Below are 20,681 nucleotides of genomic sequence, written 5' to 3'. Positions count from 1 at the left end.
CAGGTTGGGATGATGCAATCCCTCAACCAGCCCACTCTGGTCGTCCCCTGAGGGGCTTCAATGAATAGTACAGTACTCAATACACAATTCCATCTCCAAGAGACAATGGCCGTTATCAGTGGCTTTGTTTCGCTGAGGCCAGGACACATTCCAAACCTTGTGGATTCTGCGTGACTCTCTCTCATTTCCTGGGTCCCAAACCCAAATTAATAGCGATCTTGCGATTCTCAAAAAGGAGGGGGTGACTTTGTACCCTTCGGCCCCTCAGAGTTGCTGCACATTCATAACACCCCCTTCCTTCTAAGATTTTTACCACCGGTAAAAATGAATTAATACAGAGTCTTACAGGATTTTAGAATCTAACACAATACAAAAGAGTTTTTTTTTCCCACTACAGAGTAATACAGTTATACATTCAATTCAGCATCTAAACAGTTAGCGATTACATTGTCACTTCCTTTAATATCTTAACATCTTGTTCCTTAATAAATACTTGTAGCATCAGACTCCAATTTAATGACCACCTATTTTTATTCCTTTTCTTCAGCAACCAAAAACTAAAGAGTTGTGATCTTAACTTACGTGTATATTACAAAAGTTCATGCAAATACTAATCTTTATTCTACTTTCAAACTTAACAGTCAATCTTCCATGGGGTTGTCTTTTGTCGAAATCCCTTAAAACCGGATCCTGTTATTTAAAATGGCATCCTGTCAACCCTCGCCCCTTTTCCAGTTAACTCCCACGTGGTTAGCTTGTATACTAGTGTGGAATAGGCTTTCGCATGCTCCTTTCATAGGAGTTATTTTGTCAACAATGTGTTCCAAACTTAGACCATTTTCTGAATTTCCACACAATTCTTTAATTTTAAGCAAGTTGTTAGTTTTATCTTCAGGACCCTTCATGCTATTAGGTTTCAGTTTAAACTCTGCAAGCGATCCCTCTTTGTCCAAACAGCATTTCAAATTCTGCCTCTTCACAGCACACTCTTGAATAACAATAGTGTGTGGGGCACCTTTACATTCCAAGTCAACCTGTAATTGCTTCGCAGGCACCCTGTTACCAAGCCATTGTCTCTGTAGCCTGGTTGCTGCTTCTGACATCAATCCAGACTTAAAATTTTCTTCATTCAATTTAGGAACTACACTTTTCCCTTTTCCTTCAATAATAATATTCACCTCACCACCTTTTATCTCCTCACTAGCTTTTAACACACCTTCGAAAACAAACAACTGGGAATTCTCACTTCCCACTAGTACCAAGGTTAACCCTTTCTTCACTGAACCAAGTCCATCTGACCAACAAAGACTGCATTCCTTTTCAACTGAATCAAATACCTCAGACTTTTTCTGAGTTCCCTTACTAGGTTCAGTACCACGTGCATCCACATCTTGAACACACTCAAACGGGACATCTGCCTCTTCCAGGCTTTCAATACCCATACCCTTTTCAAATTCTAAGTTCCCCTGATCCTTCCAGTTCCTGTCTGGGCAACTCCCTTCTGGAGTAAACTCAACTCCGTGGGCTAAAACAACCTCATCTGCCAACCCAGCAGACTTCTTCAAGGTAATGGCATCCTTTTCATCTAGGACTGCCCTCATTTCATTATCGGGAACACATTTGAAATTTTCAACTTCTTCAAACAGTTCTGCCAAACCAGACAGATCATCCATGTCCAACCCTGGGCTTTCTAACAGCCTTATCTGTTTCTCATCTTTACTCCGTGCCTCTATAAATATCCTCCTGGCTAAGGGCAGGTCTACCTCCTCTCCCTTACTCTCTTTCACTTTCCTATGCTCCGTTTTACCACCCTCTAAACCCTCTTGGTACAGGGTCGGTAAAAACATCTCGGCCAAATCGATACTGGCCTTGTTCTCAGCTGCCTTTCTCGACATGCTGTGAGTGGTCGTGCATGCGGGATAGATCTTGGAATCTAGGGGCGGGTCCTCAATACTTACAGGCTGGCTCGTCAGCTCCATGGCCGACCAAACGTCACCACCAGCTAAATCATTACCCAGAAGGAGGTCTACGTCAGTTCTCAGGCATACAGGTTGCACCCCTATTTCAACTGGTCCAGATACCAGCTCACAATTTATAATGATCCTATGTAAGGGCACCGCTTCTGTCCCTTTTCCTATGCCTCTCAAAGCTACCTCTCCAGTCTTGCGACCAAAACCTAGTACCATACTGCGAATCAATGACTGTTCAGCTCCCATGTCTCTCCAGATCCGCACTGGAACTGGTGTGTCTCCCTCTTTCACAGACATGGTTCCTTCTGAAATACATTTCTCAGACCCCTCTCATATTCTGTCTACCTGGGGCTTTCTCATCGATTTACTGATCACCACAATACATCCTGTAGGGACTGCTGCTTTCCCCTTTCCTGTCTCCTTCCTCGGAGCAAGGCACTTAGATGCAATATGACCCACCTTTCCACAATTAAAACAGGTCAAGCCAGGACCTCTCCTGCCATCTTGCCTTTCCTCCTCCTTAATTTTACCGCTAGCTCCCAGCTGAATCTCTGCCTCAGCCGGCGGGCTTTCTCTACCGTTCCCAGTCTCTCTGGTAACTTTTATTCGAGGAAAACTTTGTCTTGTGGGTTAGGGCATATTCATCTGCGAACCTAGCAAATTCGGAGATGGACTTATTCGGCTTCTCATTCAAATACATCCGGATATCATCCGAAACACAACCTTTAAATTCCTCAATCAGAATTAACTCCCTGAGACGCCAGAAATCATCTTCCACCATTTCTGCTGCACACCAATGATCCAAGAGCACACCCTTCTCATAGGCAAACTCTGCATACGTCTGATTCCACCCTTTCTTTAAATTTCTGAACTTTTGTCTATAGGCCTCAGGTACCAATACATAGGTCCGAAGAATGGCCTCCTTTACTTTCTCATAATTCTCAGACTCCTCCTCCTCCATGGACAACGCCGCATATGTCCGTTGTGCCTTCCCTTTTAACACACTTTGTAACAACGCCACCCACTGATCTTTGGGCCACTTCTGACTCACTGCCACCTTTTCAAAATGCAAGAAATAACTTTCAACATCCGTCTCCTCGAACGGAGGTACTAACCTAAACTCCTGACTAACATTAAATCTCTCCTCTCGGTCTGGCCCTTGAGCTCTTCGCTCTTGCCTTAACTTCTCCATGTCCAACTCATGTTGCTTCTGTTTCTCTTTCTCCTCATACTCGCTCTCCTTCTCGGCTCTCCTTCTCAGCTCTTTCCTTCTCTTTTTTTGGCCCTTCTCTTTTTCAGCTGCTTCCAGCTGTTTTAACAAATTCGTGCTCCCTCTGCTTCTCAGCTCTCTCCTGCTCTAACTCCTTTAGCTGGAGCTCATGCTCCCTCTTCCTCATGCGTCTAGCCTCAATTTCTCCAACTCTAACTGAGCCATCCCACTAGCTGGTACCTTTTCAGGGATATTTTCCAATACCTCAGCCAAAAACACATTCTTCACAATGTAATACTGAGTTATGGCCCTCTGCACCTCCCGCTTTTTCATCGACAACCTCACCTCTGCGAGATTTAGTCCTTTCGCAATATTTATCAAGTCCGACTTTGTGGTAGCTTCTAGCACCTCCAGAGTCGGGTTTTCTATAAATTCATCAACGTCCATCTTTGCTGGTTTCCTGTCTGGTGACCCGCACAACCAGACCCACATTTGGACTTAAAAGCCCGATTCACTGGCCCTCCAATTTGGTATCAAATCCCAAGACGAGGCCCCCACTTTGTTACGAACCCCGTAACTGGGTCACTTACCAGCAAAGATAGAGAGGTCCGTTGAAGTCTGATGGTACTATTTTTAACAGTTTAACAGTAACTGTTAAACAAAATTTAACAGTAAATTTTGTTAGTAATTTTTACTAACAGTTTATTAGTAAAAATACACAAAAATAATATCATTGCAAATATACAAATATTTGGCCGTTCACTTGTGGCCTCTCCTTTAGCTAAGCCGTTCTTCCGTGGTGAGCCCACCAATCCCAGGCAAGGGAAGGACGCACACGAGCCCCCACCAGCTGTCGCTATTAAACGCTGTCACGAGATTTCTAGCGTTTCTCCTGGTGTGTCTAAAGGGGTTGTTCCCCAGACCCTCTTTTATCCTTACTCACGGGGTCTCAGATGTCAATCAGGTTGGGATGATGCAATCCCTCAACCAGCCCACTCTGGTCATCCCCTGAGGGGCTTCAATGAATAGTACAGTACTCAATACACAATTCCGTCTCCAAGAGACAATGGCCGTTATCAGTGGCTTTGTTTCGCTGAGGCCAGGACACATTCCAAACCTTGTGGATTCTGCGTGTCTCTCTCATTTCCTGGGTCCCAGACCCAAATTAATAGCGATCTTGCGATTCTCAAAAAGGAGTGGGCGTCTTTGTACCCTTCAACCCCTCAGAGTTGCTGCACATTCGTAACAAACTTCACTAGTGTATCTGCCTCCACCACTGACTCAGGCAGTGCATTCCACGCACCAACCACTCTCTGAGTAAAAATCCTTCCTCTAATATCCCCCTTGAACTTCCCTTCTCTTACCTTAAAGCCATGTACTGAGCAGTGGTGCCCTGGGGAAGAGGTGCTGGCTATCCACTCTATATATACCTCTTAATATCTTGTACACCTCTATCATGTCTCCTCTCATCCTCCTCCTCTCCAACGAGTGAGCCCTACTTCCCTTATTCTCTGATCATAATCCATACTCTCTAAACCAGGCTGCATCCTGGTAAATCTCCTCTGTACCCTTTCCAATGTTTCCACATCCTTCCTATAGTGAGGCGACCAGAACTGGACACAGTGCTCCAAGTGTGGCCGAACCAGAGTTTTATAGAGCTGCATCATTACATTGTGTCTCTTAAATTCTATCCCTCGACTTATGAAAGCTAACACCCCATAAGCTTTCTTAACTACCCTATCTACCTGTGAGTCAATTTTCAGGGATCTGTGGACATGTACCCCCAGATCCCTCTGCTCCTCCACACTACCAAGTATCCTGCCATTTACTTTGTACTCTGCCTTGGAGTTTGTCCTTCCAAAATGTGCCACCTCACACTTCTCTGGGTTGAACTCCATCTGCCACTTCTCAGCCCACTTCTGCATCCTATCAATGTCTCTCTGCAATCTTCGACAATCCTCTACACTATCTACACCACCACCAACCTTTGTGTCATCTGCAAACTTGCCAACCCACCCTTCTACCCCCACATCCAGGTCATTAATAAAAATTATGAAAAGTAGAGGTCCCAGAACAGATCCTTGTGGGACACCACTAGTCACAACCCTCCATCTGAATGTACTCCCTCCAGCACGACCCTCTGCCTTCTGCAGGCAAGCCAATTCTGAATCCATCTGGCCAAACACCCATGTAGATCGCATCCACTGCACTGCCCTCATCGATATGCCTGGTCACCTCCTCAAAGAACTCTTATCAGGCTTGTTAGTCACGATCTGCCCTTCACAAAGCCATGCTGACTATCCCTGATCAGACCATGATTCTCTAAATTCCCATCGATCCTATGGGATCTAATGTACCAGTATATTTTCCCATTAATAATAAATAAAGAACATTGAAGGTTAAGCAATCTGTTGTTGAAGACATTTTTGGAAAAACTAGCAAAAATTAGGTAACCGCACCATGTTTGCTTGTCTTAAAAGTATTTCTCTTGAACCTGGCTGTCTATGACTTTATTCCTCAAGTTCTTTTTTGATACATTTTGTTTATGTCCTTAAAAGTAAAATATTTCACTTTTGCATTCCACTCACATAGTTATTTTTCTTTTGAATAGGGATATCTTTTAACAGCAGTCCAATGAGATCAAAACCCCTATATGGTTTCTGTTACACTGACAATTATGACCTACATGAGTCATTGACTTGAAAAATAATTCACAGTAAAAATATAAATCATGACAGGAGGTTTATTTTATTTAGCGCTTCAGAATAACAAGCTTTCATAGAAAATGATAACAACAGCTCATGGAGTTGGAGTTCGGAATTCAATTCTGGCACTGAATGTAAGAAGTCTTGTATGTTCTCCCTGTGAGCATGTGAGTTTCTTCTGGGTGCTCCGGTTCCAAAGAAGCACCAGTTAGTAGGTTAATTGGTCACTGTAAATTATTCTGTGATTAGGCTAAAGTTAAATAGGTGGGGTTGCTGTTTGGTGCATCTCTTTGGGGCAGAAGAGCCTGTTCTGAATCAGAATCAGAGTCAGGTTTAGTCTCACTGGTATATATCATGAAATTTGTTGTTTTGCAACAGCAGTACATTTAAATACGTAATAATAAAAACTTTAAGTTACAGCATATATATATGAATACTGTAAATTATAATATATAATGACATCATGACTCAAGTTATGAGTGTAGTTCCCCTTTAAGAAAAGGTAAATGAGGATGTTGCGGCATGACTGAAACGCAGAAGATTGGACTTTCAATCCTGATTATCCTGCTGGCAAATACACAATCTCTGGAATATAATGCTGAAGACCTCAGAGGAAGATTGCTGGATCAGAGGAACATTAGGGACCACTGAGTACCCTGCTTTATGGAAACATGGCTCACATGGGCAATTTTGGACGCAGCACTGCAGCCTGATGGCTTCACTGTTCTCTGCAAAGGCAGTATAGCTCAGTCTTTTAAAGACAGAGAAAGTGGAGTATGCTTTTTGATTAACTCTTTGTGGTGCATAAACATGGTGGTTCTGTCTCATTTCTGCTTTCCTAACCAGGAACATCTAACGGTGAAATTCCATCCATTTTATCTGCGGAAAGAGTTTGCAGCCATCATTCTGGTAGTAGTGTACATTCCATCGTCAGCAGGCACTGGAGGAGCTAAGCAGTGTAATCAGCAGGCATGAAAATGCACACCCTGATACCTTCCCGATCATTGCGGGAGATTTCAACCAGCCCAGCTTGAAGAAGTCTCTGAACAAAAAAATCTAGATATGACCTACAAAAGGCAATTTTGAGGGTGAAAAAATAATTCCAATTAAGGTTAGAGTTGGATAGATGCACGTCAGCTCTGGCAGGGTTTACCAACCATTGCTTCCTACAAAGTAAAACCAAATGTCCTGAATGGCTGTGATGTTTCACTCCCAGATGAGCTCAATGCTTTGAAAGGGAGAATAAAGCTGCATCTGTGCAAATCCTGCAGCATCTAGTGATCCTGTGATCTCTGTCTTGGACGCCGACATCAGAACATCTTTCATGAGGGTGAACCCTTGCAAGGCGTCAGGCCTGATGGTATACCTGCTATGGCACTGAAAATTCTGTGGTATCCAACATGCGGGAATGTTCAAGGACATCTTCAGTCTCTCATTGCTGCTGTTGAAGGTCTGCATGTCATACCAGTGCCCAAGAAGAGCAGGGTGAGCTGCCTGAATGACTATCATAAGGTGGCTCTCACATATAATGTGATGAAATGCTTTGAGAGGTTGGTCACGGCTAGAAGAACTCCTAGCATTCTAACTGGTTGCATTAGCATCTGATATGGTGGGTTGACTGCATAGAATTGGAAAAAACTGCAGAAGGTTGTAAACTCAGCCAGCTCCATCTTGGGCACCAGCCTCCATTGCACTGAGGACTCCTTCAAAAGGCAATGCCTCAAAAATATATATTTTACTTGATTGATTTCAATTTATAGTTTTTATTATTATGTACTACAATGAACTGCTGCTGTAAAATAACAAATTTCATAACTTATGCCAGTCATATTAAGCTTGTTTCTGATTGTGATTTGTGATAAGGTGAGGTTGGAGTTGTATTGGTGATGCATTATTTATGAAGTCTTTGGCCGAGAGATAAATGGGGGAAGTAGAGAAAAAGAGAATAAAACATTGTGAAATGTAGATCAGCACAAGTTCAAGAAAATTGGAATTGCCTAATGCCTTAGGATGGTATCTATGGAAAGATAAAAACTAAGTTAATCCAAGAAGTGGATCACCTTGCAATAGAGCTGGCCAGAAAAGATGAGTTCCTGAAGTTGTTAAATTCTATCTTCTGACCCTTTAGTTTTCCCTGTCAGAACATGATTTTTCCAAGTTGCCTTGGAAAAAGTTCAGGAGGCATCAGAGAGTGATGGAGAATTAAAGTGTTGAACGACTAGAACCACGTGATTGCTCCTGCGGGGGTCATCCAATTTACGTTTTGTTTCACCAGTGTAGAGGAGAGCATATCATGAACAGTGAAGGCAGGGCACTAGATTTGAAGAAATACAGATGACTCTCTGCCTAACCTGAAAGGACTATTTGTGTCCCCAGATGTGGAAAAGGGTGAGGTAAAGGTACATCTTTTGCAGCTGCATGGGAAGTCCCATGAGAAGGGAATAATCAGTGATCGAAAAACAGACCAGCAAGTTGTGGAAAGATTTGTCAACTATTATAAAGGGTGAACGTCCTACCCATATGTCTGTTGACATTTTTGCATAGTTATTATAATATTTACTTTCACAGATACTGATTGGGTTTGCATAATTTCTAATGTTCTATGATAAAAATACAAAAAATTTCTAAAAATCTTTAATTTTAGAAATATATATTTTGCCTTTATATAGTGAAAGACAAATGCTGGAATTGGTTTGTTTAGCATTTGGAGACCAGCAGACAGTCTGGGCTTTAGATACAAATGGTAATCTCTGGTTCCGTACTGGCATATCTTCAAAGAAACCTCAAGGTGAAGATGATCATTGGTGGCAGGTAGGAACTTCGTCTTGTACATTTAAATGTTTTCTGAGTAAGATATCGGAAAGTTGATTTTAGACAATCAAAATTAAGATTGAATTTATGAATATTGTGTCCTCTGGATTTTTTGTTAACAATACATAATATAAAACTGACAGAAAATACCTTAAATGTTCCCAACTTATTTACAGCATGTGTGTGATAAACAAGAGTGTGAAGAACACTTTTAAAACCACAACTACATTCAGTAAGTTATCTTGGCATTTTTTTATAAATGCTTCATCATAGCTACAGGATTTCTTTTAGCAGTGACTCACATTACAAATTTAGGTCCCTAGCACACAATCTTGCCATTAGTGTCCACTTTTGTAAAGATTTGCTCCACTGAGTGTGGGAAAAAATTGGTAGTGTGGCAAATCATTGTTTAACTAATCTGTTTTAATGTAAATCTGACCATTAACATTAATTCAAAGTCATCATCGCATCAGGGATCTCTTGATGGAATACTTTGGGATACTTTCAATTGAGGCACCTAAGAATTGTGAAGTTTGGAGATTATCCGTTTATGCTAACTAAAGCTCTAACAGCAAAAACTCATTATGCAGCTATTTAGGTAGGAATGGTGCAAGGAAATGTAATCTTGCAGCAAAATAATAATTATCTTTGATTTTGGTCAAACTGACTATGAAAATTAACAAGGTAACGGTGAAGTGGCACAACTGCTTTGGAAACCATGGAGTGTCATAATTGATAATGTCATCACTTACTCTGGAATTAATCTTTGTGCTGCTTGCTAGTAATGATGATGTAGATGCTAATCAATATTAATGCAAGTCTCCAAGAAAATCTGATCCAATATATCTAGCAGACTGCAGTGAAGTGAGTAAACAAAAGAAAAAGTGTACACCGTCGTTTTTTAGTGATTCTCCCTTTAAAACATGATGAATAAGGTAATGTGTGTGGAATTTGATGCTTATCAAAAGCAGTGATAAATAGTGTGAGAATTATGACCTTCAGATTTTCATTCCAAACTGAATTACTATCACATGAAAAATTCAGATTTTTCTTTTTTGCCCACGTTATCAAAAATGCAGAATTGAAGTCTAACTTGTGGAAAGTAACATGAGAAGTGCTTCTTTGATGAATAAAGAACCTAAATATAAAAGCTTTATTTTCAAAAGTATAATTTTTTAAACATTTCTTGTATTATAGGTGAGCATTACAGATTATGTGGTCTTCGATCAATGCAATATCTTCCAGACAATAATTCATGCAACACAGACTGTGGCCACAGTTGCCCAGGCACCGGTAGAAAAAGTAGCAGACAAACTGCGGGGTGTCTTATGGTCACAACAGTCTCCATCTCAACCAAGTCTCATCAGTGTTAACAACTGTGGTGTGTGGATTATATCGGGGAAAAACGAGTTCCATGTAGCAAAAGGAAATCTATTAGGTTAGCCAATATTCTTAAATACAAGTTTTGTTAAAATCTAGTTTGGCATTATAGGTGATAAAATTTGAGCAAGTTTTAAGAAAATAAAATTCAGCATCATTTTAAGAGATACACTTCTAGTTTGTATGTACATTGTGCTATTATTTGAAATCTCATCCAATGCACAATTTGTAACTAAAGAGGAAATAGTTCTTTTGGTTTTCATCTACGCATTGCAAGCTCCTTCTTTTAAAAATAAATCAGTAGCATTGTTCTATTTTCCAACAAATCGCCAGTTCAACCAAATGATTATAACATTTATGATGAATTGGATGTTGCACAGCACACAAACCCTATAATAAAAGAAAAATTTCAATTCTTAATAAAGCACTATTTCAGAGGAATGATGTGCTTATGCGTCAAATATTTTAAACACAATTGTCTTAATATTTCAATAAATATCACAAAGAAAATATGTAAGTACCTACCCAGCTTTTTGCAAATCATATGAATTTAAGAAAATTCATCTACCAGTTTGCATTAGTAAATTAATTTTTGTTGAGTGCATAATGGTTGCTAATTAAAATATACTATGCTCTTGCATTGGAATGAAATGATAAGAATATTGAAGTGAAAGTGCTCTGAAGTCTGGCTGTTTTAGGCTGATAATATCAGAACTATGTTATTTAATCTCTATGGGCCAGTACTTAAGAGCATTTCTTACTATTAAGGTACTAGTGGGCATTAGTATTTTTAGTTATCGGTACAAAAGATATTAGCCTTTCCATGTCAGCAATATATTAACAGATTACATTTGCTTTTCTAGCTACATATTGGAAGTCAGTTGTACCACGAGGAACAGTATCGGCGACAAAATGGGCTTTTGTTGTGGCTTCCATGGCCCCTACTAAAAGAGGTTAGTAGTTGCTAGAGCAATTCTGTTAATAATTTTAGCATTGTGTTGGTTCTCTTGGACTTAACCAGCTACATTGTTCAATTTTCTTCAGAGTATCACTGTATATTTGCCAATTCTGCTATTTTTAAGCATTTGTAATTCCAAATTTCTTCTTTATCCATGCACCTTCTGTGGAGTCCATTGAAAAACTTAGTGTAGGAGGAGAAATATTTAAAAAGGTTGTTTAAAAAAATCTGAAATTAAACCAGGAAAATGTAAAAATGCATCTTTAAAGAGAAAAGTTAGGTCATCATTTTGAATACATCAGGAGTGAAAATGGGTGGTCAGTATTCTATTTTTGTAAAGTAATGAACTTGAAGTTTTAAAGAGGAAGGAAATTGATATGCAGTTAAGACAAAATAGCTTAGTAAAGTAATGCTGCTAAAGAAGTAAGGACTGCATGATAATAAAGGCTGTTGGAATTTTAAAGAGTTGAGAGTTGACTCATGTAGAGGATGTTTCCTCTTGAGGAAGAATCTATAATTACACGTCTCTATTTTAAAATTAATTAAAGTATGATTCTTTTTGAAATAAATGAAGCAAAGATCTTGCTTAAAAATCAGAGAAGAACATTTGACTATTACTAAGGAATCAGTAGAACTTGATCACACAGCTGTGAGGGGTTTATTGCAGAGTTAAGGTTAAAATCAATTCAGCCATGACCTTATTAGTTTGCAGAGAAGGTTTCAAAGTTTAGAGTAAATTTATTACCTATGACAGCATATACTTTTTGTAATGATAGTTACGTGCTGGACCCAGGACGGATTCTCTGAGATGATAACACCAAGGAATTTAAAGTAGCTGGACCTCTCCACCTCTGATCTCCTCATGAGGACTGGCTTATGGACCACTAGTTTATTCCTCCTGCAGTCAATAATCAGCTCCTTGGTTTTGCTGCCATTGAGCGAGAGGTCCAACTGAATTGAATATTTCAATTCAGACAGATTTTCATTCTCCTCCTATATGCTGATTCATCACCACCTTTGAATTAGCCCACAATGGTGGTGTCTTCAGCAAAGTCAGATATGGCACTGGAGCTGTGCTTAGCCTCACAGTATAAAACAAGTAGTGCAAAGGGCATGCAGTCTTGTGGTGCACATTGTGGTCAGGGACCAAAATGTCCTACTAGAATTAATGTAGAATTAATGAGCTAGAAAACTGAGTCTGGTGATCTTCATCCCATTATCCAAAATAGAGGATAAAAAATGTGACCTTAACCAACAGGGATAGAGAGAAAACTGAGAATGACTGACTTGTGAATCTGATGTCAGTTGGGGAAAATGCAAGAATCTGTATTAAAGAATGTGATTTCAGGCCATATAGATTTTAAACTAGATTTGCAGGGGGGTGGGAACCAGAGTGCCAGAGTAGATAGTGGAACGGGGGTAAAAATAAATGATGTTAGTAGTTCATGCAAAGTCACAAATAGTAAGGTTGTGTGTGGTGGTAATAGTATTCTGAAGTGTGTATATATCAATGCAAGGAGTATTGTGGGAAAGGCAAAAGAGCTGAGGGCCTGGATTGACATGTGGAATTATGACATCATAGCCATTACTGAAACTTGGCTACAGGAAGGGCAGGACTGGCAGCTCAATGTTCCAGGGTTCCGACATTTCAGACGTGGTAGAGGCAGAGGGATGAAGGGTGGGGGGGGGGTGGTTTTGCTAGTCAGGGAAAATATTACAGCAGTGCTTCAGCAGGACAGATTAGAGGGCTTGTCTACTGAGGCCATATGGGTGGAGCTGAGATACAGGAAAGGTATGACCACATTAATGGAGTTGTATTATGGACCACCCAATAGTCAGCAAGAATTGCAGGAGCAAGTCTGCAGAGAGATAACAGACAACTGCAGGAGACAGAAAGTTGTGATTGTAGGGGATTTTAATCTTCCACACATTGATTGGGACTCCCATACTGTTAGAGGTCTAGGTGGGTTAGAGTTTGTGAAATGTGTTCAGGAGAGTTTTCTAAATCAATATATAGATGTACCAACTAGGGAGGATGCAATATTAGATCTCCTATTAGGGAATGAGTTAGGGCAGGTGACGGAAGTGTGTGTAGGAGAACACTTTGGTTCTATTGATCATAACGTCATTAGTTTCAACTTGATCATGGATAAAGATAGATCTGGTCCTCGGGTTGAAGTTCTAAACTGGAAAAAGGACAAATTTGAAGAAATGAGATAGGATCTAAAAAGCGTAGATTGGGACAGGTTGTTCTCTGGCAGTGGGAGGCCTTCAAAGGAGAAATTTTGAGAGTGCAGAGTCTGTATGTTCCTGTCAGGGTTAAAGGCAAAATGAATAAGAATAAGGAACCTTGGTTCTCGAGGGATATTGGAACTCTGATAATAAAGAAGAGAGAGATGTATAATATGTACAGGGAGGAAATAAGATGCTTGAGGAGTATAAAAAGAGTAAGAAAATACTTAAGAAAGTAATCAGGAGGGCTAAAAGAAGACATGAGGTTGCTTTGGCAGTCAGGGTGAAGGATAATCCTAAGAACTTCTACAGGTATGTTAAGAGCAAAAGGATAGTAAAGGATAAAATTGGTCCTCTTGAAGATCAGAGTGGTCGGCTATGTATGGAACCAAAAGAAATGGGAGAGATATTAAATGGGTTTTTTGCATCTGTATTTACTAAGGAAACTGGAATGGAGTCTATGGAAACAAAGCAAACAAGTAAGGAGGTCATGGAACTTACACAGATTGAAGAGGAGGAGGTGCTTGCTGTCTTGAGGCAAATCAGAGTAGATAATTCCCCAGGACCTAACAGGGTATTCCCTCGGACCTTGAAGGAGACTAGTGTTGAAATTGCAGGGGCCCTGGCAGAAATATTTAAAATGTCGATATCCACGGGTCAGGTGCCAGAGGATTAGAGGATAGCTCATGTAGTTCCGTTGTTTAAAAAAGGCTCAAAAAGTAAGCACTTATAGGCGTGTAAGTTTGACATCGGTAGTAGGTAAATTATTGGAAGGAATACTAAGAGATAGGATCTACAAGTATTTGGATAGAGACTTATTAGAAAAAGTCAGCATGGCTTTGTGCGTGATAGGTCATGTTTAACCAATCTATTAGAGTCTTTCGAGAAAGTGGATGAAGGAAAGTTAGTGGATGTTGTATACATGGACTTCAGTAAGGCCTTTGACAAGGTCCCTCATGGGAGGCTAGTTAGGAAGATTCAGTCGCTAGGTGTACATGGAGAGGTGCTAAATTGGATTAGACATTGGCTCAATGGAAGAAGCCAGAGAGTGGTAATGGAGGATTGCTACTCTGAGTGGAGGCCTGTGACTAGTGGTGTGCCACAGGGATCAGTGCTGGGTTCATTGGTATTTTCATCTATATCAATGATCTGGATGATAATGTGGCAAATTGGATCAGTAAATTTGCTGATGATATAAAGATTAGAGCTGTAGTGGACAGTGAGGAAGGTTTTCAAAGCTTGCAGAGGGATTTGGACCATTTGGAGGAATGGGCTGAAAAATGGCAGATGGAGTTTAATGCGGACAAGTGTGAGGTATTGCACTTTGGAAGGTCAAACCAAGGTAGAACATACAAGGTAAATGGTAGGACATTGAGGAGTGCAGTAGAACAGAGGGATCTGGGTGTACAGATACTTAATTCCCTAAAAGTGGCGTCACAAGTAGATAGGGTTGTAAAGAGAGCTTTTGGTACATTGGCCTTTATAAATCAAAGTATTGAGTATAAGAGTTGGAATGTAATGGTGAGGTTGTATAAGACATTGGTGAGACCGAATTTGCAGTATTGTGTGCAGTTTTGGTCACCTAATTACAGGAAGGATATTAATAAGGTTGAAAGAGTGCAGAGAAGGTTTACAAGGATGTTGCCGGGACTTGAGAAACTGAGTTACAGAGAAAGGTTGAATAGGTTAGGACTTCATTCCCTGGAGCATAGGAGAATGAGGGGTGTATAAAGTTATGATGGGTATAGATAGAGTGAATGCAAGCAGGCTTTTTCCACTGAGGCTGGGGGAGAAAAAAGCCAGAGGTCATGGATTAAGGGTGAAGGGTGAAAAGTTTAAAGGGAACATTGGGGGAGGGGCTTCTTCACGCAGAGAGTGGTGGGAGTATGGAATGAGTTGCCAGATGAAGTGGTGAATGCGGGCACTTTTGACATTTAAGAAAAACTTGGACAGGTATATGGATGAGAGAGGTTTGGAGTGATATGGCCCAGGTGCAGGTCAGTGGGACTAGGCAGAAAAATGGTTCGGCACAGCCAAGAAGAGCCAAAAGGCCTGTTTCTGTGCTGTATTGTTCTATGGTTCTATAGAAATAATAACTGAGAATGAACATTGGATCCTTGAAAGAGTGAACTATTGGAATTCTTTGAGGATATATCTTTTGAAGTAGATTAAAGTGAATGTGGTGTATTTGGATTTTCAAGAGACCTATGAGGTTCTACACAGGAGGCTGATGGGTAAGATAACATGTGGAACTGCAGAATGTACAAACCCCATTTCCAGAAAAGTTGGGATATTTTCCAAAATGCAATAAAAACAAAAATCTGTGATATGTTAATTCATGTGAACCTTTATTTAACTGACAAAAGCACAAAGAAAAGATTTTCAATAGTTTTACTGACCAACTTAATTGTATTTTGTAAATATACACAAATTTAGAATTTGATGGCTGCAACACACTCAACAAAAGTTGGGACAGAGGCATGTTTACCATTGTGTTACATCACCTTTCCTTTTAATAACACTTTTTAATCATTTTGGAACTGAGGATATTAATTGTAGTAGATTTGCAATTGGAAATTTTGTCCATTCTTGCTTGATATAAGACTTCAGCTGCTCCAACAGTCCGTGATCTTCGTTGTCTGATTCTCCTCTTCATGATGTGCCATACATTTTCAATAGGAGATAGATCTGGACTGGCAGTAGGCCAGTCAAGCACATGCACTCTGTGTCTACAAAGCCACACTGTTGTAGCCTGTGCAGAATGTGGTCTGGCATTGTCCTGCTGAAATAAGCATGGACGTCCCGGGAAGAGACGTCGCCTTGATGGCAACATATGTCTCTCTAAAATCCTAATATACGCCTCAGAGTCAATGGTACCTTCACATACATGCAACTCACCCGTGCCGTGGGCACTGATGCACCCCCATACCATCACAGATGCTGGCTTTCGCACCTTTCACTGATAACAATCAGGATGGTTGTTTTCATCTTTGGCATGGAGAACTTGGCGCCCGTTTTTTCCGAAAACTAGCTGAAATGTTTGCTCATCTGACCACAGCACACGGTTCCACAGTCTTTCGGTCCATCTGAGATGAGCTCGGGCCCAGAGAACTCGCCGGCGTATCTGCGTAGAGTTGATGTATGGCTTCCTCCTTGTGTAATACAGTTTCAAGTTGCATTTCTGGATGCAGTGATGGACTGTGTTAAGTGACAATGGTTTTCCAAAGTACTCCTGAGCCCAGGTGGCTATAATTGTCACAGTAGCATGACAGTTTCTTAGGCAGTGCTGCCTGAGGGCTCGAAGGTCACGCGCATTCAACAGTGGTTTCCGACCTTGCCCTTTACGCACTGAGATGTCTCTGAATTCTCTGAATCTTTTCACAATATTATGTACTGTAGATGTTGAAAGACCTAAATTCTCTGCAATCTTGCGTTGGGAAATGTTCCTTTTGAACTGACTAACAATTCTCTCACGAATTTTGGCTCAAAGGGGTGACCCATCCTTGCTTGCAAAGACTGAGCCTTTGATGGACGCTACTTTTATACCCAGTCATGATACCTCACCTGCTACCAATTAGCCTGCTTAATGTGGAGTCTTCCAAACTGGTGTTACTTGAATATTCTGTGCACTTTTCAATCTTATTTTAACTCTGTCCTAACTTTTGTTGAGTGTGTTGCAGCCATCAAATTCTAAATTTGTGTATATATATTTGTGTATAGATAGGAGTTATCAGGAGGTAGTCACACCAAAAAACCAAGAAGTAGGCAGGTGGGTGACGGTCCAGAGAGGCAGGGGGAGCAGGCAGAGAGAGCAGAGCACCCCTGCGGCCATTCCCATTAACAATAAGTATACCGTATTGGATACTGTTGATGGGGATGACCTACCAGGAATGAGTTGTAGTGGTCCTGCCTCTGGCACAGAGGTTGAACCCTCAACTAGAAAGGGGAGGAGGGAAGAGAAGAGAGCGATAGTTTTAGGGGATTCTATAGTTAGGGGGGCAGATAGGAGATTTTGTGGGGCAGATCGGGAGTCTCGGATGGTATGTTGCCTCCCCGGTGCCAGGGTCCGGGACATCTCAGATCGGGTGCAGGCTATTCTTGAGAATGAGGGCATGAACCCAGATGCAGTGGTCCATGTAGGGACCAACGATGTAGGTAAGATGAGTGAGGGGGTCCTGCTTAGAGAGTTCAGGGAGTTAGGAGTGAAGCTGAAAGGCAGGACCTCCAGGGTGACAATCTCGGGATTGCTACCTGTGCCACGTGCGAGCGAGGTGAAGAATAGAATGATTATGCACATTAATACGAGGCTGAGAGCATGGTGCAGGAAGGAAGGGTTCAGGTTTTTGGATAATTGGTCTTTGTTCCAGGGACATTGGGATCTGTTTCGAAGGGACGGTCTACATCTGAACCGAAGGGGTACTAACATTCTTGCAGGAGTGTTTGCCAGTGCTGCTCGGGGGGGGTTTAAACTAGATGTGCAGGGGGCAGGGATCCAGATCCAGAGGGTTGGTCAGAAGGAACATGGGGTTAAATGTGTAGAAGGTTTGGGTGATCTTGAGAAGGTCATCAAAATTCAGGGTGCAATTAGCCTGATGGAAGTTCAAGGAGCTGGGTTAGGTACAGTAGACAGTGTTTTAAGCAAAGAGTGGAGGAATGGGCTAAGAGTTCTATACTTGAATGCGCGTAGTGTCAGAAATAAGACAGATGAGCTTGAAGCTCAGATGAAAATGGGGAACTGAAATATTGTTGGGATAATGGAGACATAGCTGCAAGGGGATCAGGCCTGGGAATTGAGTGTACCAGGGTACACGTGCTATTGTAGAGACAGAAATATGGGAAGAGGGGGTGGGGTGGCCCTGTTGGTGAGGAATGAGATTCAGTCCTTAGCAAGAGGTGACTTGGGAACAGGGGAAGTAGTGTCTGTGTGGATTGAGCTGAGGAACAGTAAGGGTAAAAAGACCCTAATGGGTGTTGTGTACAGGCCCCCAAACAGTAGCATGGATATTGGGTACAAGTTGATTAGGGAGTTAACATTGGCATGTGCTAAAGGTAATGTAGTCGTTATGGGAGATTTCAACATGCAGGTGAACTGGGAGAATCAGGTAGGTGCTGGACCCCAGGATAGGGAGTTTGTGGAGTGTCTAAGGGATGTATTTTTGGAACAGCTTGTGCTTGAGCCAACCAGGAACGAGGCTATTTTGGACTTGGTGATGTGTAATGAACAGGAATTGATAAGTGATCTTGAAGTAAAGGAGCCATTAGGAAGTAGTGATCATAACGTGATAAGTTTTTATCTACAATTTGAGAGGGATAAGGGCAGATCAGAGGTGTCAGTGTTGCAATTAAATAAAGGAGACTACAGAGCCATGAGGGAAGAGCTGGCCAAAGTTAAATGGGCGGATGCCCTGGCAGGAAAGACAGTGGATCAGCAGTGGCAGATATTCTTGGGCATAATACAAAAGATGCAAAAGCAGTTCATTCCAATGAGAAGGAAGGATTCAAAGAGGGGGAAGGGGCCACAGTGGTTGACAAAGGAAGTCAGAGATTGTATAGCGTTAAAGAAAAAGAAGTATGACAGGGCTAAGATGAGTGGGAATACAGATGATTGGGAAAGTTTTAAGGAACAGCAGATCTTAACTAAAAAAGCAATACGGAGAGAAAAAATCAGGTATGAGCTCAGTCTAGCCAGGAATATAAAAGGGGATAGCAAAAGCTTTTTTAGCTATGTGAAGAGAAAGAAGATAGTTAAGAACAATGTTGGCCCCTTGAAGAATGAATTGGGAGAAATTGTTATGGGAAACAGGGAAATGGCAACAGAATTTAATGCGTGCTTTAGATCTGTCTTCACCAGGGAGGAGACGAGCAATCTCCCAGATGTATGGATGGGCCAGGGTCATAAGATATCAGAGGAATTGAGACAGATTGACATTAGGAAATAAACTGTGATGAGTAGACTGGTAGGACTGAAGGCTAATAAATCCCCGGGTCCAGATGGTCTGCATCCGAGGGTTCTAAAAGAGGTGGCTCAGGGAATTGCGGATGCATTGGTAATCATTTTCCAATGTTCCTTAGATTCAGGATCAGTTCCTGAAGATTGGAGAGTGGCTAATGTTATCCCACTTTTCAAGAAGGGAGGGAAGGAGAAAACAGAGAACTATCGCCCTGTTAGCCTAACGTCAGTCGTGGGGAAGATGCTTGAGTCCATTATTAAGGACGAAATAGTGGCACATCTTAATGGCAGAAATAGGATTAGGCCGAGCCAGCATGGATTTACCAAGGGCAAATCATGCTTGACTAATCTGTTGGAGTTTTTGAGGGTGTAACAAGGATGTTAGACGAGGGTAAGCCAGTGGATGTTGTGTACCTAGATTTTCAGAAGGCATTCGATAAGGTGCCACATAGGAGATTGGTGAGTAAAATCAGAGCTCATGGCATTGGGGGCAGGGTTTCAACATGGATAGAAAACTGGTTGGCAGATAGAAAGCAAAGGGTAGCAGTGAATGGGTGTTTCTCGGACTGGCTGGAGGTGACTAGTGGGGTACCACAGGGCTCTGTATTGGGACCTCAGCTCTTTACGATTTATGTCAATGATTTAGATGAGGACATTGAAAACTGTATCAGCAAGTTTGCTGACGATACTAAACTGGGTGGCAGTGTGACATGCGAAGAGGACGTTAGGAGAATACAGGGAGACTTGGATAGGCTGGGTGAGTGGGCAGATACTTGGCAGATGTCATTGAATGTGAATAAATGTGAAGTTATCCACTTTGGAAGCAGGATCAAGAGGGCAGAGTATTGTCTGAACGGTGTAGAGATAGGTAAGGGAGAAATGCAAAGAGACCTAGGAGTCCTAGTTCACCAGTCAATGAAGGTGAATGAGCAAGTGCAACAGGCAGTGAAGAGGGCAAATGGAATGTTGGCCTTTGTTACAAGGGGAATTGAGTACAAGAGCAAGGATGTCCTTTTGCATTTGTACAGGGCCCTGGTGAGACCACACCTGGAATATTGTGTACAGTTTTGGTCTCCAGGTTTAAGGAAGGACATTCTGGCAATTGAGGAAGTGCAGCGTAGATTCACTAGGTTGATTCCTGGGATGGCAGGGCTGTCTTACGCAGAGAGATTGGGCTTGTACGTGCTGGAACTGAGGAGATTGAGAGGGGATCTGATTGAAACGTTTAAGATAATTAAAGGATTTGATAGGATTGAGGCAGGAAATATGTTCCAGATGTTGGGAGAGTCCAGTACCAGAGGGCATGGATTGAGAATAAGAGGTCAGTTATTTAAAACAGAGTTGAGGAAGAGCTTCTTCTCCCAGAGAGTTGTGGAGGTGTGGAATGCACTGCCTCGGAAGACGGTGGAGGCCAATTCTCTGGATGCTTTCAAGAAGGAGCTAGATAGATATCTAATGGATAGGG

At 41.5% G+C, this 20,681-nt stretch overlaps 1 protein-coding gene across 4 annotated transcripts in view; it reads left to right on the top strand.

Moving 5' to 3' along the window:
- tecpr2 (tectonin beta-propeller repeat containing 2) overlaps window positions 1-20,681 on the top strand; it is a 133,736-nt gene that overhangs the window by 66,901 nt on the left and 46,154 nt on the right. For all 4 annotated transcript variants that reach the window (XM_059958917.1, XM_059958911.1, XM_059958909.1 and 1 more), the window contains 3 exons: window positions 8,555-8,696; window positions 9,894-10,134; window positions 10,940-11,029. In XM_059958917.1, the coding sequence (XP_059814900.1) occupies window positions 8,555-8,696; window positions 9,894-10,134; window positions 10,940-11,029 (473 nt within the window). The remainder of the gene's footprint in view (window positions 1-8,554; window positions 8,697-9,893; window positions 10,135-10,939; window positions 11,030-20,681) is intronic.

Source organism: Hypanus sabinus, chromosome 2, assembly GCF_030144855.1.
Source record: "Hypanus sabinus isolate sHypSab1 chromosome 2, sHypSab1.hap1, whole genome shotgun sequence".
Taxonomy (NCBI): Eukaryota; Metazoa; Chordata; class Chondrichthyes; order Myliobatiformes; family Dasyatidae; genus Hypanus; species Hypanus sabinus.
This window is presented reverse-complemented; position numbering and strand designations above follow the sequence as displayed.